We start from the raw sequence: 26,554 nt of genomic DNA on the forward strand, positions 1-26,554 counted from the left end.
TTCCTTGGCTCATGACTCACCCTTACTTCACTCTAACTTCCTACTTCCGTCATTTGACCTTCTTGCCTTGCGATTACGGTGCGCCCACCTAGATAACCAGGATAACCGCCCTCTCTCAAGATTCTTCTTAATCACATCTGCAAAGCCCCTTTAGTATATAGTACATATATATACATATAAGTACACATACTATACATATACATATATACATATACTATATATGTACTATATACATATATAGTATATATACTATACAGTTAGTATAGAAGGTAACATATAGACTGGTTCTGGAGATTAGGACATGGACACTGGAGGATTTTATTCAGCCTACCACTGTTGGGATTGCTCTAAGGGCTAAAACATGTGCTTTAGGACAAGAAGGTAGGATTGGGTGGAAAAGGAAGAGCTTTCAGGTGAACTGCATTTGAAGAGTTGTCTTTTCCATGCTAGGCTTAGTACCAGGGCTTTGTATTGTTTGCTAGGGCTGCCATAACAAAATACCACGGATTGAATGGCTTAAAAAACAAGTTTATTTTTTCAGTTCTGGACGCCAGAAATCTGAGATCGAGGTGTGGGCAAGGTTGGTTTTTTTCTGAGGGCTCTCTCCTTGACTTGTTAAGTGGCCATCTTCTCTCTGTGCCTTCACAGTCATCTCTGTGTGCGAGTGTCAATGTTTTCAGACTTCCTCTTATAAGGACACCAGTCACAATGGATTAGGGCCTACTCTAATGCCTCATTTTAACCTAATAACCTCTTTATTGACCTCATCACCAAACACGGTTACATTCCAAGTTATTGGGGGATAGGACTTCGATATATGAATCTGGGGCAATACAATTCAGTCCGTAATAGGCTTTAACATATATGCCAACTGTTTCACGCTCTACAACTACCCAGTTTGGGCAGGTGAGAACGTAGCGGCGGAGGGCAGGTCATCACTTGCCTGAGGTCTCCAGCTGGCAAATACTACAGGGAGGACTCATGCACGGGCCTGCCTGCTCCAAAGGCCAAGCCCTCGTCATGGACCAGCTTCCAGGACAGTGGCAATGGCAGAGCTGGGCAGATGAGCGTGGCCTGTGGATAGCGAAGAGTGGGTGAGAGTGTGTCGATTTGGGGGAAATAGTAGGGTGTGACCTGTGGAAGGCTTTACAATCTGGAAGAGGCATAGAGCGATCTCACGAAGTCCAGGAAGAGGAGAGCTAGCACTTGTGACGTGTTATTTCTTGATTCTGTATTTTCTATAGAATAGAAATTTTCTATAGCTCGTATCCCACGTCTACCCTCACCATAAACTCATACTAGGTAACTGTTCAGTTTACAAAGTCCTTTCACATGTCTTTCTGTTTACAACCTCACAACGATTTTGCAACAGAAAATTAGGGCAAGCACCTTCTCCACTGAATGAATCTCCCAAAATAAGACTGGTAATTTCACTATCTGAAGTTACAGTACCTGCCATGGCCAAGCGGGAGACAGACACCCTGGCACTAGATCACTAGATGGAGGACAGCTGCACTTCCTTCCAATGCTGAATTGCTTGAAGTCCATGATTTTAGAGGCTAATAATCTACTTCCTCTCCCCCCTCCCCCACCCCAATCTGCTCCTTACTTATTAATACTACTTTTTCAGCTTTATACCTGGGAGAAGAAAGAAGAAATGAAATGAAAAGGAACCAAAATAACTGTTAAGTTTAAGCAGCTTTTTGAGAGCAAGGCAATCTATGAATTTTAACCTATATTCTCCTGTTCCTATTTATCACAAATGACTGCAGCTTTGCCGATTCTAGGATTTGTCCCATGTTCACTTTCATCAACCAACTTGGGAAAATAAAATCAAAACACGTTGTACTTACCCTCCGTTAATTGGATCAGCGCTAATGGGTTAAGATTCTAAGCATTTTAAAATATAGGTTGATCTGCAAATTATGTAGCTAGTCCAGAACAGATTACATAGACTTTGGCAAATTATACAGCCAGTTCTCAACAGAACTATTGCCCCTTTTAGACACTGGAGCTTTTTCCTACATGCAAAAGGCATTCTGCTTTAAGGTTTCCTTTAGGGTACAATGTAGGGGATGCCACACCAGGCCTCTTTGTGCTAAGCACCGATCCCCATTGGCCAGGCTCCTCCACCATTTATCCTGGCCAACATTCTTCTAGAGCCCACGCATGGGAAAAGGCATTCAGAAATCAACATTTTTTGCTATGAGAACTGGTATATTTTTAAGAGGCATAACCCTTTTCTAAGCTCAATTTTTTCCATTTCTCATTTCTTTCAATATTGAAGACATCCCTCCATCTGTATATACTCCGTATTTCTATTATTGCATTTTTTAGAAAAATTGTGTAAAAACGAACAAAACCCAGAAATCAACAGATTTAAAGTTTATCTATTCAGATGCAAATCATAGGAGCTAATCATATTTCCCTAAAAGTAGGGGACATTTCTATTCTCCCCTTCAACTCACTGTTGCTATAGCAGAGTAGAATCATGGATGCTACTTCTATTAAGTCTAAACACTCCTGTGGTTCAGTATTTGCTGAATAAACAGTTCACTACATTTTCCTGTGCTTATTTATCAGGGCCTGCCTGGTGTGTCAGCTACATTTACCAACACGACCATTATCACCAATATGCAATTTAGTGTTCACTGCTGCCCACAATCCACACACACAAATAGCCGCCTGCCTTACATCCCACGGTCCACGAGAGCCACTTAAATCCAGTAAAATATATTTTAGGTGAATACTGCTAGGTTCTGAAGAGAAAAAAACAATAAAGAACACGGAAATACAAAGTGTAGGTAGCATTTGTTATGAAATTTTACAAGCAGTGGCTGAGAAAAGCCCGAGAAGGTAACATTTAGGAAAAGACCTGCTGTGAAGGACTGACATAATTCAAGGACAGCATTCCAGGCAAAGGGAAGTATACATGCAAAGGCCCTGGGGCAGAAGTCCACCAGCCTGATGAGGAACAGTGAGGAAGCCAGTGGAGCTAGAGAGGAGTGTGGGAAAGTAGTCTCAGATGAGGCCAAATCATGAAGGGCCTAACAGGTGACAGGAGTTTTGGTTTGTCCTGAGGGACCTCAAAGGATCCTGGAAGGTTCTGAGCAGAGGAATGACAGAACTTCGTATAGGTTTTAAGAAAATCACTCTGGCTGCCGTGCTGAGAATATGCCGTGCTGAGAAGACAGCAAGGGAAGAAACTGTTAGGACATTTAACCAATATGCCATTATCCTATAAATCATAATCAAGTAAGATAAAAAAGAAATCAACAGGAATTAAAACAGTCCCTGGTGACTGCCTGCCTGCCTATTTTGGTTACCATGGCTGTACCCAGAGACCGGATGTGTGAAATAAATGTCAGGACTGGTAACAACAGAAGTCCGTATGGATATTGTAGATAAAAGCTTTTATTTACTTAAATTCTCCTAAAATATAAAAAACAGAATGGTTTCCTAACTTACAGCTTTTGGCAGTGAGTAAAGGTCATAACAAAGCACAATAAACCCCAACTTGCCAGCTTTTAGTTTTCCCTAAAAGTAAAGTCCATTTTCCTACATTCATTCATTTAGATGAGATACAAATCAGGTGTCTTTTAAAGTGCCCAAACTCCTACCATTACCGTAACTGCAGATGGGAATTATGAGCAGTTAGAATGCATCCACTTAAGTACTCAAGGTCACTCAAATCCTAAAGAGTTCCTGGTTTCTGAGACAGGGGAAGGATATTCCTAGAAAATACTTGAACTAAATCCAGGCAAATATGGTGTACGTCTTCATCTCGTGGTTCTTAATTCTTTAACATATTGCAAGACTGTTTATTCAAATCTAATTATGTGGTAATAAGACCTGAGAGTGTTTTGTAAAATTTGTTTTAAACATTCCTAGATCCACTTCATTTGCTAATTTTCTATTCTACTATCCATACTTTCCTTTGCTTCATCTGTCTTCTTTTCTTTCCACAAATTCCCGAGGACAATCCCTAACAAAACTATTAGTCCTAGTGTTCGGTTGGAGGTAAATTTATCCCAACAATCCTCAGGTCTGTGGATATCTAGAGTGTAAATCTGTAAGAGAAGATCACAATGCTGCATTAGTATTTAATATAAATTTTCTGGCATCACAAATAAACACATCAGTACAGAGAAGAAAATTGCACTCTCTTACAGGATTTTAAGCAACGGGAAGCCTTTAATGTACCCCAAACTGTTTCCAGTGTAGAAAAATCTACCGTTATCTCTCACTGGCTAGGTATTATCTAAGCTGTGTCCTAAAAACTTCCACTTGAGGGGTGCATGAATGCTTTGAAAGGCAACCCACATTATTTTTAGTTCTAACTAATTAGAAAGCTCTAAATATTTACACTGATCTAAAATCTGCCTCCTACAATTCCTACCCTCCAGTTCTAGCGTTATTCTTTGGAGCAATGGTTCCCAGCAGGTGAACAAATCCCATTTGGGAAGGACAAGTCTATTGTGCAGGGCTGTCTTGAGCACTGAAAGGTATTTAACATACCTGGCCCTCACTCACTAAATGACTGTGGATACCCCGCCGAGTTTATTTATGATAACTGAAAATACCCCCATGCATATGGAAATCTCCTTCCCATCCCCACATAGAGAAGGGGATCTGGCAATCTAGACCTGCTGTTAGTGACCTAGAACAAATACATGCCTTTTTCTCCACGGCAGTCCTGCAAATATATCAAAAAAGTGTCATGTCCCTGTCTTATTCATTCCTAGGCTTAACCGTTAGCATCCCTCATTTCCCCAAATATTCTTTATTATGTGGCCTCCAGACTTCAAATCATCATGATTTCTTTTTTTCCAAATACTAGAAGTCTATGTCCATCTTAAAATATTGTGGCAAGGACTGGATAGAAGACCACAAATGCAATTTAGAATTTCAAGATGGGTTTAAATATTGCTTACAGTATTTGTAATTGCCCTCGTAATTTTTGCCTTTGTCCACTAATATCCAGGTGCTTAAATATGGCTAAACATCCATTATCCTGGCCAGACAATCAGTTGATGGTGACAACCCCCACAGTGCTGTGTTATGAGCAAAAGGGGATGTTAAGAAATTCTGAGGAGGAAAATGGTGAAATCTAGAGAATTCTGGAGAATCACCAATTCCTACCGTTTAAAATTTCATTGTGAGGAAAACCATGAAGGTGATACAGCATGAGGTTTACTTTGTGGACATTAGGTTTTGGTTTCCTTCTTACTATGTTATGCAAGTCTTGTTTACACTGATAAGTAATTTGCAACGATGTGTATAAAACAGATCATCTACAGAGAGGCTAACACCCTTTTGAATCCATTCAAAGAAAGTAACAGTAACACTGATACAAAAATAGAGTCCATTTAGAGGCGCCTGGGTGGCTCAACTGGTTAAGCGTCTGACTCTTAATTTTGGCTAAGGTCATGATCTCACAGGTCGTGAGTTCGAGCCCCACATCAGGCTCTGAGCTGACAGTGCAGAGCCTGCTTGGGATTCTCTCTCTCCCCCCTCTCTCTGCCCCTACCCTGCTTTCTCCCTCTCTCTCTCAAAATAAATAAATAAACTTGAAAGCTTTAAGGAAAAAAAAAAAAAAGAGTCCATTTACAAGCAACCTACTTCATTAAAATTAGATTTGGTTCATTCATTTTACAAAAGTAAATAATGTAGATCCCAATATAAGCTTGTGGGTGGTGGCTGAACACGCTGAAATGACAGTTTCCCACTATGTAGGCAGAATTCTGTCTGACATGTGAGCACTTCGTGTCCTATCTGGCCTTGACTGCTAATGCCAGTGGAACCCATCCCTATGAATGATTAGTTTGCTAACCATCACAGCAGCCCACATATTGAAAGTACAGTTATGTTGATCAGTTTGGTTTCAGAGCAATTCAGCTCAACCCACAACCTTCAGACATAGCTGAAATTTTCTCAGACATCAATCAGAAGTAATTCCAGAAAAATCAGAGGGGAAAAAAAAATCTAGGTTTAGTTTTAGATTATTTCTCTAAACTAATACAGTGAGCTTTTTTAGATGATATGTTGAGGCAGGGGAAGGGGTGGTTCAAGATAGTATAAGCCAAGTAGTTGTTTGTTTTAAAGAAGTACGTTGCTTGGTAAACAAAGAGGTTGTTTCTGTTTAAATAGTTTTTACAATTTATAATCCAAGGAAAAATGAGGGAAAGTGTAAGAAAACGGTCAAACCTGGTGTGCCAGATGGGCTCCTACAGCAGCCAGAGCAGTGTAGTAGGGCACGGTCTGAGCACTGTTCACTCCCACCAGGCTCAGCGCCCCCAGCATCGCCACACCGAAGCCACTAAGCCACCGCTTGGTGTTTTCACGGAACCGCAGCGCCGTGGACTTAAGACCAATCAGAGCATCATCTCTTTTGTCCTAACATCAGAAAGTAATAATAAACTGTGTGGTTTTTATTGACATACCACAAAATTCACCATTCTGGTTGTATAACTATCACCATTATCTAATTCCAGAAGAAAGGGTCTTTATCTTCCTCCCCCTATCCCCCCAGAAGAAACGGTCTTTCAAAGGACATACGCTGTGAAAGCTGACAGTAACTTAGAAACACAGGCTGATCAGTAATGAATGTGCAGGCCAAATCCAGGTTAAATGTCACTGCTAAAACTATCTTCCAGCTCTATACATTGCTACATGTCACTGTATTGCTTACCACCCTATGAATGACTTTTAACTCTACACGGACCACATTAGAGTAAAACTCAAGTCTAACTGTTCACACAGCTCCTTCTTCCCTCTGAGTTCTCAAGTCTCAACAACTTCTTGTACATTTTAGTTTCAATCTTGAAGCCGCAGATGCAGAAAAACGCTTCACTGGTACTTGACCACATCTATTCACATTTCACTACTAGTGTGGTTTATTCCTCACCTCTCCCATCAAATCCTCTAAGTAAAGGTCGATTCTGGTGATACACTCCCATCTACCTGCCCGATCTCTTCCAGCAATTTTATTTCTAAGAACTTTCACATACTGTTGTGATTACAGCCACATGATGTCAGAGGCTGTAATGCCCAACTCTGCACCCAGATAGCTATCTGACAGGCTATCTTTTGGGCTTCCAAATCCAAGTAACAACAAATGCAGGATTAATGTATGTTTTTCCCTTCATACTGTAAGCACCTTCAGGTGCAAACTGTCTTTCATTACACGCAGTACCAAAGTGTGAATGAGTATGTGGTGTTTTACTGAAGAAGTGAATCTAATTGGAGTACAGATATCCTCATCATTGGTTCCAGACATTACTGTGAAAAGTATAGGCATCTCTTCTGAACTGTCAGTCAAGTTTCACTTCAGAAAATCAGGCTGATTAGAGACCTAGCAATCTTCTTCATGACAATACAAACTCAGTGGGGGAGAGGGGTAAATGAAAGAAAGCAGGATGAATTCCAGACTGGAATATCAGAAAACATTCCATCGAACCAACACATATTCTTCAAGTAAATAATTGAGAAGACAGTTACATTTCAGAAAAATACTGAGAAGAAACTGTTTCAAAGTTCGTAATGTAAAAGGAAAATTAAGAACATAAATCAAGAAAAGCAAAAGTGGGGTTTTTTTATTAGCCGTATGAAAAAGGCAGTATCAAAAGCTATAAAAATGTTTATATTCCTTAACTAAGTAATACACTCCTAAAAATTTATCCCCAAACACATAAAGATATTAGTGATTAGAACAACATTATTTATAATTGCAAAAACTCTCAGAACTTAAATGGCTCAAATGGACAAATTATTAAAAAGATTTATGGCAAAAAAAAAAAAAAGATTTATGGCATATTAAATCAATGGATTATTATTCTGCAGTCTTAGAGTGGTAATGACAAAAAATATGGGAAAGTGCTTACTACCCACACGACTAGGAAAAAGATCTGCCTGGTAGAGGCCTCCACAGAAGGGAGGAGAACGTGGCAGTTAAAAGTGCGGACTGTAGAGACTGTCTGGGTCTGAATCTCAGCTCTGCCATCCACTAACTGTGTGACACAGATATGGTTCTTCTCCACATGTTTCCTCATCTATAAAATGAGGATAATAAAAGCACCTTCCCTCCTAGGTTGTTATGAGGATTAAATTAGTATTTGTAAGGTTTTTTTAAAACTGTGCCTGGCAATACAGTATATACAATTTAAATGCTTGTAAATTAAAGAGTTGATCTCTTTGGTAAAAATACATATACAGGAAACAAAAATATCTTGTTGGTGCCAAAGAAGTGTGAATGATTTTCTTTTCAGAAAACATACTTTCCCTTTAATGTGGTTCATAAAGTTCCTAAATGGCGATAATAACTAAACCAGAGTTAAGAAAAAAGATATTTTTTACCTGGTGAGCATAGATAGTATCATAAATTAGCGTCCACATAATTCCAGAAAAATAAAGAGGCAGACAAACAGATGGGTCGCAGGAGCCCTTGATAGCAGACCATCCAAGTAATGCTCCCCAATTAAAAGTCAACCCTACAATTGGTGAGACAGAGGGAGAGGGCAAAGACACTTTAGACTCCCAAAGAGGGGAGGGGGCATTGGCATGTACCAAGTGCTTCTACGCATCAGGCTCTGTGCACTGTTTGCTACTAGGTCGATTCCTGAAATTCTCTCAGCTCTCTGTGGTGGTGACAAGCTACTCTGCACAAAAAAGGAAACGGGTTCAGAGAGGTTAATTGACAATTCAAATAACACGGGTAATAGAAAAAATACTATCACCCTAATAGGAGGTTTCACGAGAACATTCCCCCTACCTAGCACGGTGCCTGGCAGTCAACGAATGGTAGAAGCTGGGGTTTCAACTTAGACCTAGCTGAGCCAAAACCTTGTGGTCTGTCCTTTAATCACTCTCCTTCCCCCATAAGTGACAGAAACAAGAGTACAGACGGGAACACTTATTCGTTCTGTAAGCCCATCCTCTCTCAGGACTGTAAACGAACATCGACATGCGGACAACTCCCAAATCTCTATGTGCACTCTGATCGACTCTACACTTCAGACTGGACCTGGAACTGTCTGCTCGACATCTCTACCTGCAAGTCCCTCAGGTACCTCATACTCAGTGGGTCCCACAGGTCTTTTCTCAGAAAACCCCCTTTCTTCTTTTATTCACTGAAAAAAATGGTTCAAGCATCTAGAATACCTTTAGGAATATTCTAGCTTATTCTAGTAGAAGGTATTTTTGCAATAGATTTTGATTTACCTACCCGTCTTTTGTTTGCTCTACCAACAAATATTTATTGAATACCTGTGACGTCCCAGGTGCTATGGTAGGTGGTGGGCCATCCACATGCAAAGAAAGCTTTATCTGTTAGGCATTTATTATTTATAACTGGGGAGACAGAGGAAGCCCCCAGCATCTTCTTGTTTAGTTACTGCTGGTGAAATGAGGAAGTGCCACTCCGGAGTGTTGTGGGAGCCAGAGGCGAGACTGGCTAACTTTCTCTGGGAGGGCTAAGGAAGACTTCACAGACAGGGGCTGTCTAAGCTGTCACATACTAACCCTTCCTGCCTGAGTGTGCTTTTCACCCCAACCCTCCAAGTGCTCAGGGCATCCAGGTCAGTCACCTAAAGAGAAGGGTATGGTCAAATCTGTTAATTTTCTTCTTCATGACATACCAGATTTTAAAAAAAGCATTTCAGGAAATAATAATGATGATAATCTTTATTATTATTATTATTATTATTATTATTATTTTTTAACATTTATTTATTTTTGAGACAGAGAGAGACAGAGCATGAACGGGGGAGGGTCAGAGAGAGAGGGAGACACAGAATCTGAAACAGGCTCCAGGCTCTGAGCAGTCAGCACGGAGCCCGACGCGGGGCTCCAACTCACATACCGCGAGATCGTGACCTGAGCAGAAGTCGGACGCTTAACCGACTGAGCCACCCAGGCGCCCCTGGATAATGATGATAATCTTAATAAATATATAAGGTTTCTTAGCCAATAAAAATGGCTAATTACCCTCCCTTAAAATATCAAATTCTATTCTTGGTTTAGAAAACTTTATGACTGACTGGACATTTTATCACTGCCACATTACACACACACACACACACACACACACAGAAGTTTGAGGGTATCCAAGGAAATACTTGTAGTTATTTCAGGCTCACCCAAGGCTAATTGAGGCCAGTATGTAATTCTTTTCATTAGCGGGTAGATGATGACAAGAAGTAGGGATGCTGCTCCCAGAGCTATACTGAAATCAAGAAAAAACATTAAAGATTAATGTCACCATCTCTTAGAAATTGCTAAATAAGACAACAGTAGTAATACTAATTGGAAAATGATTGATCTTAAATTATATATTTTGTTACGTAAAATTATTTTCCTGGACCTTGATTAGGATAAAAGATGATTAGAAGGTATTTTAAGTATTATAAAACAACCAAACAAAATAATAATGCATATAGTGCTTTCATACATTAGGTGCTGTTCTAACTGCTTTGCATATGCTAACTCATTATAATCTTCACAACAAACCTAAGAGGCAGACAGTTTTACTCTACTTGCTTTTGCAGATGAGGAAACTAAAGCACAAAGAGATTAAGGACTTTCTCGACTGTCACAGAGCCAGTCAGTAGCAGGGCCAGGATTCAAACCTAAGGCAGGATGGCTCCAAAGTCCAACTTAACACCCACTCTATGCTAGTGCCTCTCTAAATGTTGTTTTAGATTACTGGAGATGTCCAAACAGAATCAGAGTCAACACACTCCTCCCTATGTGCACGATGGGTGCTACTCCTCAGAAGAGGACAAGGTCACAAAGCACCTATAAAAGGATGACAGCATAAGATGTTCTTAGGCACCAGCTCATCTAACACCGCCTTCCCAGGACAGACCTTCCAAAAGCATTTTCATGTGATGCTATCAGGGCAAAGTATGCAGTTAAGTCTAGTTTCTATAAAGTGACACTTATTTTTTGTCCTTTTTTTTTTTTCTCATTTAAGTACTTTCTAAGCAGCCATCTGACGCACAAAAGTTTAATTCTGTCTCTATTTAAGAGACATAGGAATGAATTCTTCCATTTTTTTTCCTTTGTCATTGATAATGAACATGACTCTCGGAAAGACCCAGTTAATCTTTTTGCAAAATGAGTATAATTACTTCTATCTACTTTAGAGATACTGTCAGGATAAAAAAAATTTCACATAAGGGTATATACGCACATCCATGTACGTATCCGGAAAAGCTATGAAGGTGCCGTGTGTTCCCCAGGGAACATGCAATGAAAGTATAATGGTGGCTCAGGATAAATTAAATGCTGCTCTTCCAATTCCTTTGGCTGAAAACATTCCTGATTTTACAACATGTGGCGACTTATTTATACTTGCTAACTTACAGATGCTCAATAGGTAACCAATAAACAATTCTGTGACAAAGATATTTCTATTTTATTTATTTCTACTTTCTCCACTTCCAAAAGAGAGATTTTTATACACGATTCTGAAAGAGACATTCACTATACCTGTAGTCATTCAGACACAGAAGAACACCCAGTGCCAAGGTCAGCTGTCCCCCGAGGAAAACAAATGATTGAAAAATTGAGATGTCTCCAGCAGCTATTGGACGATTTGCTGTTCTTACAACCTTAATACATAAAACCAGATACCTTAGCCTCATGTAATGGTTCCATCATGGATTTAAACATGCAATCAAGAGAATGGCCATGGCAAGCACTAAAGCAAAAATATGAATAAAAAGTGAAATCAACATTGGAAACACTGCCAAAAATGAAAACTTCATATTTAAAACAGCTTTGAAAAGTACCAAAAATTCCCACCACTCATTCCACTTCCTTTCCTTCTCCCATCTCCATCTCCAAACAGACAAAACAAAGCAACTTCCTTATCTGGCTATTTAGCTACCCAGCTTATTAGCAAGTATATGCCTAATTTTCAGAGAGCAAGGAGAGACAATAATAATGATAATTCTCAGGAAAAAGGAAATTGCAATGAATGTTTTGATTACAGGAAGCACTGCAATTAGAAATCAAATGTAAATACAGAAAGAAGACAGATTATCTGGGTTTGAAACTGGGAGTGCTTTTGCCAGGCTATTTAAGAATGCGCCTATAATCTAATATTAATTGTACCCAAATGTAAAGAGCAGACTCAATGTAAGAATATGAACAGACAGAGCTATTATTTGGACAAATAATATACATTATTTTTTTCCTGCGTAGAGATCATGAAATGTGATTATTATACACTGAACCATTAAAAAAAAGAAAAAGAACATAACCAAAATTGTCATCATTGTTAGAAGAACTCAGGATCTGGGATCCAAGAGCCCAGTGTTCCATCACCTACTGGCTGTATGAATTTTGGCAAATTACTTAACCTCTCTTGGGCTTAGGTTACTTTCCTGCTAAAAGAAAAACAGAAAGAGAGGAGAAGAGGAGAAAGGGGTACTAAGAACGCCTACCTCATACAGTAAATGCAGTGTCTAAAGCATGTAAGTATGTAATAAATGTTACCTACTATTAATATAACATATTTTTGTTTTGATTCTGATTTATATCAAGGGTTAGCAAACTATGGCCTGTGGGCCAAATCCAGCCTACTGCCTATTTTTGTTTGGCCCATGAGTAAAAAGAATGGATTTTACTTTTTTAGACAGTTGAAAGTAAGTTAAAAAAAAAAAAAAAAAAAAAAGAGTAATGTATTATGATATGTGAAAATAATACGAAATTCAAATTTCAGCATCCATAAATAAAATTCTATTGAAACGAACATATTGTTATATGGCTGCTTTTGTGCTCCAACAGAATCAAGCAGTTGCAACAAAGAAGGTATGGCCCACAAAGCCTAAAATATTTACTATCTGGTCTTTCACAGAAAAAATTTGCTGACCCAATTTATAAGCATGCCTCACTGTGCAGTACAACAGTTTGTCAAAAGCTACAATGACTCACCTTGGTTTGAGTGCCAGAATCGGATCTTTTATCTCTGATTTTGTCCCTAGAGTCTTAGTTGGAAATATATCTATGTCTTATATTTGCTGTAGGATGTTACAATTATTCCGGCTAGTACATGAGTGCTCACAATGTGACACTATTCTGACAACTATGTATGCATCACACCACTGGATCCTTACAACAACCCTGACTTCTAGCCACTCACAAGTTCCTGCCATTTGTTTTAGAAAACTGAGGCAGAAGAAGCTCGGTAACTTTCCAAGGTCACAGATGGTTAGTAGAACAGTCTGTCTAGTCCCACTGACCACACCACTAACCACAGATTATACTGTTGCTTCAGTGGTGATAATTAATTAACCTAGCTAAATTCGAAATAATTAACCTAGCTAAATTCGAAAGCTGAAAATAAACAAGCACTCCATCAAAAGACTAAAAATGATGTAATATGATGATCAAAACATATTCCATGTGGTTTTTATGAAACCAGATTGCTCACAGCTTATAAAATTAAATCATTAATACCTGTGCCTTGAGATTATTTTAATGTTTATGGACCTAACGTTCATTGCATGGTTGGCAGATTATATATGTCAAAAAACACATTAACCCATATATCCGAATAGTAATTCAACTTATCATTTAATATATGAGCAATTTACTTATTATCTAATGTACTAAACAAAACCCAAGCCACAAACATATCTTTATTGATATAGAGTTTTTAAGAAACTATGAGATAAGCATGACAACATGGTCAAGCTTTTTAACTCATCCTTTAACATGCAAAAATCTGTGGGAATGCAAGCTGGTGCAGCCACTCTGATAAATAGTATGGAGGTTCCTCAAAAAGTAAAAATAGAACTACCCTATGACCCAGCAATTGCACTACTAGGTATTTACCCAAGGGATACAGGTGTGCTGTTTCGAAGGGACACATGCATCTCAATGTTTATAGCAGCACTATCAACAACAGCCTAAGTATGGAAAGAGCCCAAATGGCCATCGATGGATGAATGAATAAAGAAGATGTGGTATATATATACAGTGGAGTATTACTTGGCAATCAAAAAGAATGGAATCTTGTCACTTGCAACTACGTGGATGGAACTGGAGGGAAATTAGTCAGAGAAAGACAAATATCATATGACTTCACTCATATGAGGACTTTAAGAGACAAAACGGATGAACTAAGGGAAGGGAAACAAAAAGAATATAAAAACAGGGAGGGGGACAAAGCATAAGAGACTCCTAAATATGGAGAACAAACAGAAGGTTACGGGAGGGGTTGTGGGAGGAGGGATGGGCTAAATGGGTAAGGGGCATTAAGGAATCTACTCCTGAAATCATTGTTGCACTGTATGCTAACTAATTTGGATGTAAATTAAAAAAAAAAAAAATGCAAAAATCTGTTGTGTTCCTTTAGGTTAATAATGAACTATCTGAAAGGGAAATTAAGAAAACAATCTCATTTACAATTGCAGTGAAGAATAAAATACCTAGAGACAGATTTAACCAAGGGGGTGCAAGACCTGTATATTGAAAACTACCAAACATTAATGAGAAAAATTAAAGAAAACACAAATAAATGGAAAGATGTCCCATGCTCATGCACTGGAGGAATTCATATTGTTAAAATGTCCATACTACCCAAAACAATCTACAGATTCAATGCAATCCCTATCAAAATTCTAATGGCATTTTCCACAGAAATAGAACAATCCTAAAATTTGTAAGGAACCATGAAAGACCCCAAATAGCCAAAGAGAAAGAAGAACAAAAGAAGAACAAAAGAAAGAAGAACAAAGCTGGAGGCATCACACTTCCTGATTTCAAACTAGACTACAAAGCTACAATAATTAAAACGGTATGATTTTGGCATAAAAACAGATCAATGAAATACAACAGAGAGCCCAGAAATAAATCCACACATATATGGTCAATTGATAAAGTAGCCAAGACTGTAGTATATTCCCTATACAATGGGGAAAGAACAGTCTCTTCAATAAATGGTGCTGGGGAAACTGGACAGCTACATGCAAAAAGAATAAATCTGGACTCCTATCCTATAGCATACACAAAATTAACTCAAAATGGTTTAAAGACTTGCACATAAGACCTGAAACCATAAAACTCCTAGAAGAAAACACAGCAATAAGCCCCCTGACATAGGTCTTGGCAATGATTTTGTGGATCTGAGACCAAAAGCAAAAGCGACAAAAGCAAAAATAAACAAGTGGGACTACATCAAACGAAAAAGCTTCTTCACAGCAAAGGAAACCACAACAAAATGAAAATCAACCTACTGAATGGGGGAAAATGTTCGCAAATCAAGTACCTGATAAGGGGTTAATATCAAAATATATAGAGAACTCATATATAACTCAATAGTAAAAAAAAAAAAAACCTAAAAAAATCCAAATAAAAAATGGGCAGAAGATCTGAATAGACATTTTTCCAAAGAAGACATATAGATGGCCAACAGGCACGTGAAAAGATGCTGAACATCATTAATCATCAGAGAAATGCAAATAAAACCACAATGAGGTATCACCTCACACCTGTTAGAGTGGCTAAGAGACAAAAAGACAAGAAATAACAGAAATAACACCTATTGACGAGGATGTGGAGAAAAGAGAACTCCTGTGCACTGTTGGCAGGAGTGTAAATTGACACAGCCCCTGTGGAAAACAATATGGAGGCTCCTCAAAAGATTAAAAATAGAACTACCCTCTAATCCAGAATTCTACCTCTGGGTATTTATCCAGGGAAAACAAATACATTAATTCAAAAAGATATATACACTCCCATGTTCACTGAAGCATTGTTTACAATGGTCAAAATATGGAAACAATCTAAGTGTCTGTTAATGGATGAACGGATAAAAAGAAATGTGGTACACACACACATATACACAAAATGGAATACAATTCAGCTATTAAAAAAATCTTGCCATTTTGCATCTCAAGGTCTTTATGCTCAGTGAAATAAGTCCTACAGAAAGACAAATACCATATGATCTCCCTTACATGTGGAATCTAAAACAAACAAAACAAAAACTCAAGCTCATAGAAAAAGAGAACAGGTTGGTGGTTGCCGGAGGCAAGGGTTAGTGGAATGGGAGAAATGGGTGAACTGATTTTTTTTCCTCCAGTTTAAATAAATTGAACAACAATTTTTTAGAAAAGAACTTCGATTACAAAAGAGAGATGCAGATAGTATTTTAATGTCTTTTTTTAAAATTTATTTTTGAAGGAGAGAGAGAGAGAGAGCATGAGCGGGGGAGGAGCAGAGAGAGGGAGACACAGAATCTGAAGCAGACTCCAGGCTCTAAGCTGTCAGCACACAGCCCGATGCGGGGCTCGAACCCACAAACTCTGAGATCATGACCTGAGCCAACTGAGCCACCCAGGCACCCCCCAATAACATTTTAAGTCATGTTAGCAAAATCTCTTTAATAGTTATAAAATACTCATTTAAGAGCTTTGTTATATGTCTATATAGAATCTGGACTCAGGGCGCCTAGGTGGCTCAGTTGGTTAATATCCAATTTCAGTTCAGGTCCTGATGTCACGGTTCCTGAGTTCAAGCCCCGGGCCAGGCTCTGTGCCGACAGCAGGGAGCCTGGAGCCTGTTTCGGATTCTATGTCTCCCTCTCTCTCTGCCTCTCCCCTGCTCACACTCTGTCTCTGTCTCTCTCTCTCAAAAATAAACATTAAAATTTTATAAAAATTAAATAGAAACTGGAATCTTCTAATCAGAGAAAAATGTCATGGGGGAGATATACCTAATCAATAACCTTTTACCTAAGGAGAAAAAAAATCACTTAAAGGGAAACTAAAATCGTTCTATTTTGTTAATTAAAAGCTGGTTGGTTTGAATATTTTTTTAATTAACCTTTTTCGAGATAACTGTAGATTTATATTCAGTTTTTAAAAACATCTCTGCATTTTGGGGTGCCTAGGTGACTCAGTTGGTTAAGTATCTGACTCGATTTCGGCTCAGGTCAGGATCTCGTGGTCATGAGATCCAGCCCCACATCAGGCTCTGCACTGGGCATGGAGCCTGCTTGAGAGTCTCTCTCTCCCTCTCTTTCTATCCCTCCCCTGCTCTTTCTCTCTATCTAAAAAACAAACAAAAGAACCCCCCCCCCCCGCCAAATCTCTAGTTTTTAAAAATATAGAGATTGCATATGCCCTTTATCCAGTTTCCCCCAAGAGTAACTCACATTTGCAAAACTCTACGTTACAGTAAAATACTACAGCCAGGACTTTGACATCAGCTGCTCTAAACACGTTCAAGAACTATTTTGAAGCGATACATCCCAGAAGCTGCAATCCTATGGTCATGCAGAAGGAAAAACTAACCAGGTGTAGGAACCCCAAATCAACCAAGCATGCTTCTCCTGGCATGGACTAACCTATCCCAATGGGGCCAGCGGGACAGAAATGTGTTTATCAGGCAGTTCCTGCCACTTGCCACTATCCTATCTTCCAGCCACACACCAACCACAATGCTCCAGTTGTTAAGCTTTATACTTCATCTCACAGCCATGCCTCCGTATCTACTGTTCCTTCTGCACAGAGTGACCTTCGCCCTACAGCCCACCCTTTTTTGCCATCTTGTTCTGACACAGTTCAAAGTTCACGCCCCTGGAAAGAAGTTCTCTCTGCTTCTTAGGCTGAGGTAGGTGGTCTTCCGTAAGTTGCCTTGTGGACGCCACTCTCACGATAGTGCTGCTGTAGTGTAACCATGAAATTGTGAGGTCAGAAATACTGTCTCTCATCCATGCAATCCTAAAACCTGTCACTGCGTCTCACGCACAGTAAGTATTCAATAAACATTTTTTTGAATTAAAAAATACATTATGATACCGTTCTTATGAACTAAAAATCATTACAGGTGTGCCCTGCTGAAGCAAAATTCTGACCAGTATGAAAGGCAAACTAGGGACGATTATTCACTTTATATAAATGTATAGAAGAGTATTCACTTTATATAATTCACCATGGCTTTACTATTTTTTTTTAATGTTTATTTATTCAAGAGAGTATATGCACGTGCATGGAAAGGGCAGAGAGAGAGAGAGGGAGAGAGAATCCCAAGCAGGCTCTGTGTTGTCAGCGCAGAGCCAGAGGCAGGGCTTGATCTCATGAATTGAGAGATCATGACCTGAGCTGAAATCAAGACTAGGATGCTTAACTGATTGAATGACCCAGGGGCCCCCACCATGGCTTTCTTCTAAATCGAAAGTTTACTGAGGAGGGCACCTTTTGGGATGAGCACTGGGTGTTGTATGGAAACCAATTTGACAATAAATTTCAAAAATAAATAAATAAATAAATAAATAAATAAATAAATAAAGTGCTAAAAAAATAAATAAATAAATCAAAAGTTTACTTGATTATTTATTCAAAGATTTAATGAATGATCTTGTACTTGTTATGCACAATTGCTAAGGTAAAAGGCAAACAAGATGGATGCTTCCCTTGAGAAAGTAACAGTCTGTTGAGGAAGAAAGAAATAATTATACACATTAGAGTATGCATAGAAAATAATCGAGAGAAATACAGTGCATCAAATGGTTACATGAAGTTTCTCTGGGCATTTGGGAGAGGAAATAAGGAACACTTGTACTTTCTATACTTTCTATTTTGGTACTGACTGAATTTTTCAGATTAAACAAACAAGTACTATTTTTCTAAGGAGAAAAAATAATAACAAAATTGTGCATTTTTTAAAAGAAATAATCACAGCAAATGCTAACAGGGGCTTCCTTGGCTTGTTTAAATTAAGATTTGATCCTGCCACTTGCAGCGACATGGATAGAACTGGAGGGTATTATGCTAAGTGAAATACGTCAGTCAGAGAAAGACAAAAATCACATGACTTCACTCATATGTGGAACTTGAGAAATTTAACAGAAGACCACGGGGGAAGGGAAGGGGAAAACAGTTTCAAACAGAGAGGGAGGCAAACCATAAGGGCTCTTAAATACAGAGAACAAACTGAGAGTTGATGGGGTGGGGGTGAAGAAGAGGAGAAAATGGGTGATGGGCATTGAGGAGGGCACTCGTTGGGATGAGCACTGGGTGTTGTAGGTAAGCAATAAATCACAGGAATCTATTCACAAAACCAAGAGCACACTGTACACACTGTATGTTAGCTAACTTGACAATAAATTATATTAAATTTTTTTTAAGTAAATAAATATTTGATTTATAGAAGAATAGTTACAACTCTAATATATATCCTAAAAAATATTTTTAAATGTTTATTTATTTTTGAGAGAGAGACAGAGAGAGAGAGCGTGAGCAGGGGAAGGGGCAGAGAGAGGGAGACACAGACTCTGAAGCAGGCTCCAGGCTCAGAGCTGTCAGCACAGAGCCAAATATGAGGCTCAAACTCAGGTGGTAAGATCATGACCTGAGCCGAAGTCGGTGGCTTAACCAACGGAGTGACTCAGGCACCTGTGTAGTTGATTACCACTGCCTCTTGTATCCCACATATTTCTTCTGTGGTTTACTTTTAATTTTGCCATTCTTGAATAATAATTTTTTTTAAGTTTATTTATTTTGAGTGAGAGAGAGAAAATGCAGGGGAGGGGCAGAGAGAGAGGGAGAGAGAAAATCCCAAGCAGGCTCCACGCTGTCAGTACACAGCCTAAGTGGGGCTTGATCTCACTATCGTGAGATCATGACCTGAGCCGAAATCAAAGAGTCCAACACTTAACCGACTGAGCCACCCAGGTGCCCTGAGTAACTCTGTTTTTTAATGTTTATTTATTTTTAGAGAGAGAGAGAGAGAATGAGTGAAGGAGGGGCAGAGAGAGAGAGGGAGAGAGAGAATCACAAGCAGGCTCCAGGCTCTGAGCTGTCAGTGCAGAGCCCGAAGTGGGGCTCGAACTCACGAACTGTGAGCTCACGACCTGAGCCGAAGTTGGAAGCTTAACCTACTGAGCTACCCAAGTGCCCATGACTCTAATATATATCTTACAGGAAAGAATGATGGTTGTTTTGGATCCCCGAAGGTTCAGGATGAACTTTTCCTTCACTCCTCACATCCATACCTTGGCCCTCTAAATTCTAACTCATTTTGTAAAAATGAAGTACACACCCTGCCTGCATGGCTGCTCCTGTCGAGAAAGGAAGTACATTGCACTTTGCGACACCCGCCATTCAACTGAAAAATGGCACTTATTATGCTGGTACACTAAAGTACACTAAAAAAACCTTTGCTTTTTGTCGAAAGTGATGCCACCATGTTACTCTGCAGAATTGAGAGGAGCCTCCCTATTCCTTTCCAGGAAGAAACTACCTTTTTTTTTTTTTTAAATTTTTTTTTTTTTTTAACGTTTATTTATTTTTGAGACAGAGAGAGACAGAGCATGAACGGGGGAGGGTCAGAGAGAGGGAGACACAGAATCTGAAACAGGCTCCAGGCTCCGAGCTGTCAGCACAGAGCCCCACGCGGGGCTCGAACTCACGGACCGCGAGATCATGACCTGAGCCAAAGTCGGCTGCTCAACCAACTGAGCCACCCAGGCGCCCCAAGAAACTACCTTTTTATCATAGTCCCGGTCCCACATGTCATTAATAGTACAGCCTGCTCCACGCATCAGAACAGCTCCAGTGCCAAAGAGGGACAACATGTACCAATCTGGAAAACAACCTGGTTCAGCTGCTAAACCAATGCTCCAAGTACATGGCAGGTACAACAGCCAGGTTCCTAAGCAAAGATAAAAGACAAAAAAGATGCATATTCAAGTTAGTTATCTGTCTTTAGTTTAAACACTACATCCCAGAGAAGTAAAGAACACAAAGTCAAAAACACATGACAAAACCGTGAAAATAAATTTACAACTCATATCACAAAGGAATCTTCGGCCCAAGATGTAGGGTTCCTAGAAACTGGAAGGAGATCACTAGTCCAATGGAAAAACAGACAAAAAAGATAAAGTTCACAGACAGAGAACTACAAATGATTCTTCTTTATATGAAAGATCACCTTTGAGAAATACACATCAAAATTACATTGAGATAACATTTTTCACGTGTCAGATGGGCAAAACCCAAAGTCTGACCACACACCCCTAAGTGTCTGATACGCATTTCTCATGAGGTCACCAAGTGGTCCAACCCATCTGGAGGACAACCAAAAAATTTTTACCGTGTGTGCGCTCACCCCCACTCACCAAATACATGTATTTGAATGTCAGTATGTTCATAGACCGTGTCAGGGAGGATACATTAGAAACTGATAATAATATTGGTCTCTGGGGAGGGGAACTGGGTGGCTGGGAAACAGGGGAGGAAGACTTAGTTTTCATTCTACGTCTTTGCACTTTCTGAATTTTGTGTCATATGCATGCATTACCTCTAAAAAAAGTTAGTAAAACTTTCTTTACTGTTGTTAGCACAATAAAATAAAATAGGCTTGAGGGAGGGAGATCATTAGCCTACTGTTTTTTAAATATTTTGCAGCTACATGCACAAATGGGATTCGTTCTTGGCACACAGCCCAAAAGCTAGACGAAATTAAGCTAAAACCAAATAGACCCTACAGATGGGAGACTTCACATGTGAACTCTGATATTCTACTTTCAAAAGAAAATATTTCAACAAATGTTTGGCTATGGTGCCTATTAAGATAAATTCTGAGCTTTCCTTCCCAATTCAGCCACGTAAGAGAAAAAGGGATGTGGCTAAATAAAGGTGAGATCCTATACAAAAATGGCCGAATGACAAAGTGCCTATAATCATATTTATGCTTCATAAGTTTAACCTTTATTCATTTACAGGAATTTATAAAGCACATATGGGAACTAAGAATACAACAGTGACTAAAAGAGAGAGCCTTTCTGCCTTCACACAGCTTATAAATGAAAAGGAAGAAATACAACTAAACAAATAACAACAACAAAATAGATCAATTCAAAAACAGGACAAATACAGGGTCCTATAAAGGCATAAAACAGTGCCACCCAAGTCACTGGGGGAGGGATCAGGGAGGACACAGAAGAAAAGATAAGGAGAGGCTGAAAACAAGATATTTGAGTCCAGACTCAAATTCGGGTTCAGGGTGTCTGGGACTGACTCGTATTGGGTGTGTCCCTTATAAAACAACAGCAACAACCGCTCACATTTACTGCAGGTTCAGGAAATGTTAGCCACTGTTTTAAATGCTTTATTCATGCAAACTCATTTAATCCTCAACCACACCCTTACAGAGTAAACTCTATTACTGTTTCTATTTTACAGATGAGGAAACAAATGCACAGAGAGGTTACGTGAAACAAGTGAAACAACGGGTTTAACTACTTCCTTTTTCCTGGACCTACCAGGACAGCTCAGAGGGGCAGGGTTACTCTGAAACAAAAGAATACCACTTGAAAGGCATTATTTTCCTGGTGCAATTAGAATGAGTCTATTTAAAAAAGAATTCTGGAGAGAAAAGATGTGTAATCACCTATAGCATTTTGTGTCAGGAACAAGACTTCCTTTGCCATCAGTCTATATTATAGGTACTATAGGCATTTACCTATAGGAACCGGTAGGGCATCCCTATGGATGAGGGGGGTTTCTATAATCAAGGGGAAGGTCAGACATTCGGTTTGATGTCTGCCACTAATAAGTGGAGTGATGCTGGACACTAAAGTATACTAAACTTTAAGGTTCAGTCTTCCTTGAGTACAAATGAGGGGAAAGAATATCTACCTCTCAGAGTTCTTGGGAGAAAACAATACTAGTGATGATGAATATAAAAATAGTAATAGCAAATATACAGCTGTTACTATGTGCTGTCATGGAACACTTGATTCTCACGACAAACCTATGAGATAGGCACTATTTTCAATATACCCACTTAACAAATACAAAAGCTGAAGCACAGAAAAAGTAATTTGCCCGAGGTCACAAGGGCAAAAAGTGGCAGAGGTGACATGTAAAGTTAGGTTTGTAGACTTTGGTCTGGTTCTAGTCTATCCAAGGTCAATGCTGAGTGATAACTCAGTATACCTAAATCTCTACAAACACTTAAGTTCCTATTGCTCCTTTGTGCTCCTGATTCTCAGCAACAGCTCTTTCCTTTCTTCCCTATTACACTGTCCTTATTCTCTCTTCCATGAAGAAGGATGCAGAGGTGACGAGGACGCAAACAGAAAGAAAGGCCTATTGTAGGAAAAGGAAAAATTCTCTGGGAGATGAAACAAAATGAGCAAGTTCTGAGAGGTGTGGGCAGAATGGGCAGACCAAAAAGCCTGTGTAAACTGACTCCAAGAACTTTACTAAATTACATATTATCTTCAAGACAACGTAATTACCCATAAAGGCAGTGAAACAAAAATTACACCATCAATTTAGTGTAAAGAGTGCCACCTGCTGAAACTTTCTGGAATACTATAGTTTGTGACACATCTGAAAGAAGCTGCAATCCATTCTGAAAAACAATGAAACCCACTTTGGTTTATAAAAACAAATCAACTATAGCAAAGTAAAACAATGAACATAACTTACCCCACAAAAGAAAAATTTAAATAAAGAAATACCAAACTTATAAACTCTGTCAATTTATTGTTCCTGGCATACAGTAGGGCTCAAAAAGTGTTTGTTGAATGAATTGCAACACAGTACTATTAGTAAATAGTCTTAAAAAACCCTACAATTATCACTTTATTTAGAACTAGAGCGTGCAAGCTGGTATCTTCTTAACATACATAACTATTACCCCAGTCTTCTCCAATTCCCTCTTCTCAAGTATTAATGCCAAACATTTTCTTGAGCACTTAATTATGCCAGTCATTGTTCTAAGGACTCAACACACATTTATATAAAATAATTTTCATGACAACCTTATAAAGTCCACATTATCAGTATCTTCATTTTATAGATGAGAAAAGAAGAGGTCTGATTCCAGAGCTTTACTTGGAACAACTATGTAGCTAGCCTCTTATGTGGTGGGATGGTCAGCCACTAATGCAAAAAGCCAGAGGTTTATGGATATGGGAATAATGGCAGCTGTTGATCTGTCCTGGATGTCTGTAAGCCTACACTGCAGCTCCGTCAGACACCAAAACAGAATTATAGTTATGCTTTAGATTAGACCTAGGCTTGGAAATTTATGCCTATCAACTTGTATCTGGACCCAAAATGCAAGGGGTCATGATGGCAGGACTGTCCCTATTATTTAATTTGCTTTTATACTTTAATAGCTAATCGTTGTAACTCTTAGTGCTCCGATCCCAAATAAGTAGTGCATAAACCTAGAATACCACAAGCAAGACCTACATTTGGGTCTTGGCTAGGCCAAGGTGGAGTGAATGCATCCAGGCATCTGAATGTATGTCCCTGCATTGCAATGGCAAATGCTATCATCTTAGATGACCTGGAGTTTAAGCTCTGCCCCTCCCTCACCACTGTCCATCCTTCTTTGGTTCAGCTCTTATCCAGCCTCGCCTCCCAGTATTTTCTACACCCACCTGCCATTCTAGATCAACTCATACTCTTGATGTTCCAACTCTCCACCCTTGAGTCTTTGCAAAAACATTTCCCCCAACCACGAAGATATCTCCTCTGCAAAATCTACCTGTCTCTGAGACACAATTTGCTCTTGACACTTTCTAACAATGGAGATCCACACTAATTACTCCTTTTTCTACAGCACTTGGCCATCTGTACCACTAACGTTTGATCTCCTTCTTTCCCAGCTCACCCAATAATTTGTCTTTTTCCACCAAGACTAGGAGTTCCTTGAAAGCGGTGTGTATAGCTCTTTCCGTCCCTGAGGCTAGGTGATATGGTCAGAATTGGTTTGATACTATTGCCAAGCTATGTAGGAGGCACTAGACAGAAATGTCCCATTTTTGTGGCGCTTAGACTGTATTGGAGACTCGATCAACCAATAAATGCAGCAGGTTAGTTAGTGGTGAGTATTGTGAAGGAAAATGGAGGGTACAGGTGTAAAGAATGAGGTGGCAGATGTTATTTTAGATAGGAAGGTCACGGAAATCTTCGGAGGCGATAGTTAGCTGATAGGCGGTCCATAAGTGCTGTACCTGCTGCGTTCACCTGAATTAAATCTTTTGTGTTACGGGTGGTGGAGGGCAAAGCTAGAACTCAGCATCAAAACTAGGTTCACCTGGTCTGGCTCTGCTTCCCTCAGTTGTAATGACAGTTCCAGGTTTTTGCCTTGGGAGCCTTAAAGAATTACAGGAAGGATCAAACATAATGAATGTGGACGTGTTTCGATATTGTAAATCTGTGCACAAAAAGGGACACAAGAACGGAACTTCCGCTCGATTCACTGTTTACACAAGGGCCAACTTTTTGCCCGTCCCGAGCACTCAGGATTCAGAGGGATGTGAAGGCCCGCGAGCCACTTCAGGGACCTCCCCTCCCGGCGTTCCGAGACTATCGGCCGCCTGGCAGCTTCTCCGCTACTCCCGCTTCTCCGCTACTCCCGCATCCCCGCGGTGCGTCCGCTCGCACTCACCAATAGGCTTGTCCAAACGCATGAGGCGCAAGTAGGGCTGCAGAGGGCGGGGCGCCGAGTTCACGACCGCGGCGGCCGACAGGCTGAGCCGACGCCTGCGCGGTCCCTGCCCGGCAGAAGGCTGCCAGTGCCTGGCGCGGGGCGTGCCGGCCGCGCGCGCGAGGGCCAGCGCGCCGGAATCCCGCAGCCACGCCTGCGTCATTACCCGCAGGCTCCGCGCGAGCCCCGCGCCGCGAACACCCAGCATGGCGATCGGGAGGGCGTGGCTCCATACAGGCCTGAGGTCGTTCTCTGGCGTCAGGTCGCGGCAGGCTTGCGCAGTGACGTCAGTGGATGACGGTCCACGCCTGCCGGACTGGGTGGGGTTGAGGTCTGAGCCTTTCTAGTTATGGTGAGGTAGGGATTGTCGTGGTCGCTTTAACCCGGGGCGGTTTCTTAGTTAAGGGGAATTCCCATTATCCGCTTTCTCAATAAATGAACAAGGATGGTGTTCATTTATTGGGAACAGTTATACCAGGAAAAAAAGAAAGCCTCGGAAAACCTACCAAAACATTGATTGCGGGCAGGTGTTTTCTTTTTAAAGCTAAAAGGGCGCCAAACGCCAAATGTAAGAATGTAAATTAAAACCGCACTCAGAGTTAAGGGACATTCATTACACAAGTGAAAATCCTAACTGTGACAGTCAATTCAGAGGACTTTTCTGTAATCAAGAGGCAGTGAGCCTTGTGGGATGGTAAGAGGCTGCAGCTAGAACATCTGGTGGTGCTCTTAATTACAGCCAATTCGTGGATAGCGCTGTCTGCCAGGCACTGTTACGAGCACTATGCACGTATTATCCCATTTAACCACTTAGTGACCATGGGTAAGTCACTCATCTGCATTGTAGTATTGTAGAGAATTGCGTTAGCCTTTTTTTTTTTTTTTTTTTTTAATGTTTATTTGTTTTTGAGAGAGAGAGAGAGCACAACCAGGGGAGGGGCAGAGAGAGGGAGACACAGAATCCGAAGCAGGCTCCAGGCTCAGCTGTCAGTACGGAGCCCGATCCCGAGCTCTAACTCACAGACCGTGAAATCATGACCAGAGCTGAAGTCGGAGGCTCAACCGACTGAGCCACCCAGGCACCCTC

The 26,554-nt window shown here is 40.1% G+C and overlaps 1 protein-coding gene across 3 annotated transcripts; it reads right to left on the minus strand.

Annotated features, from left to right (window-relative positions):
• Positions 1–268: 268 nt before the first annotated feature.
• On the minus strand, positions 269–25,713 carry COQ2 (coenzyme Q2, polyprenyltransferase). 3 transcript variants are annotated; one of them, XM_060654703.3, is made up of 7 exons: positions 25,429–25,713; positions 20,501–20,667; positions 11,491–11,612; positions 10,137–10,222; positions 8,356–8,489; positions 6,208–6,396; positions 269–3,182 (listed from the first exon to the last, which is right to left on the minus strand). In XM_060654703.3, the coding sequence occupies exons 1-7, from the start codon at positions 25,673–25,675 to the stop codon at positions 3,150–3,152; spliced, it is 978 nt and encodes a 325-aa protein (XP_060510686.3). In that variant the 5' UTR covers positions 25,676–25,713; the 3' UTR covers positions 269–3,149. The 3 variants fall into 3 exon arrangements, with proteins under 3 accessions (XP_060510686.3, XP_078302098.2, XP_060510685.3); XM_078445972.2 differs by lacking the exon at positions 269–3,182 and adding an exon at positions 3,395–4,070 and having other exon boundaries at positions 11,491–11,534; XM_060654702.3 differs by lacking the exon at positions 269–3,182 and adding an exon at positions 3,395–4,070 and having other exon boundaries at positions 25,429–25,712.
• Positions 25,714–26,554: the final 841 nt, after the last annotated feature.

Source organism: Panthera onca, chromosome B1 (genome assembly GCF_046562875.1).
Source record: "Panthera onca isolate mPanOnc1 chromosome B1, mPanOnc1 haplotype 2, whole genome shotgun sequence".
NCBI classification, from domain to species: Eukaryota; Metazoa; Chordata; class Mammalia; order Carnivora; family Felidae; genus Panthera; species Panthera onca.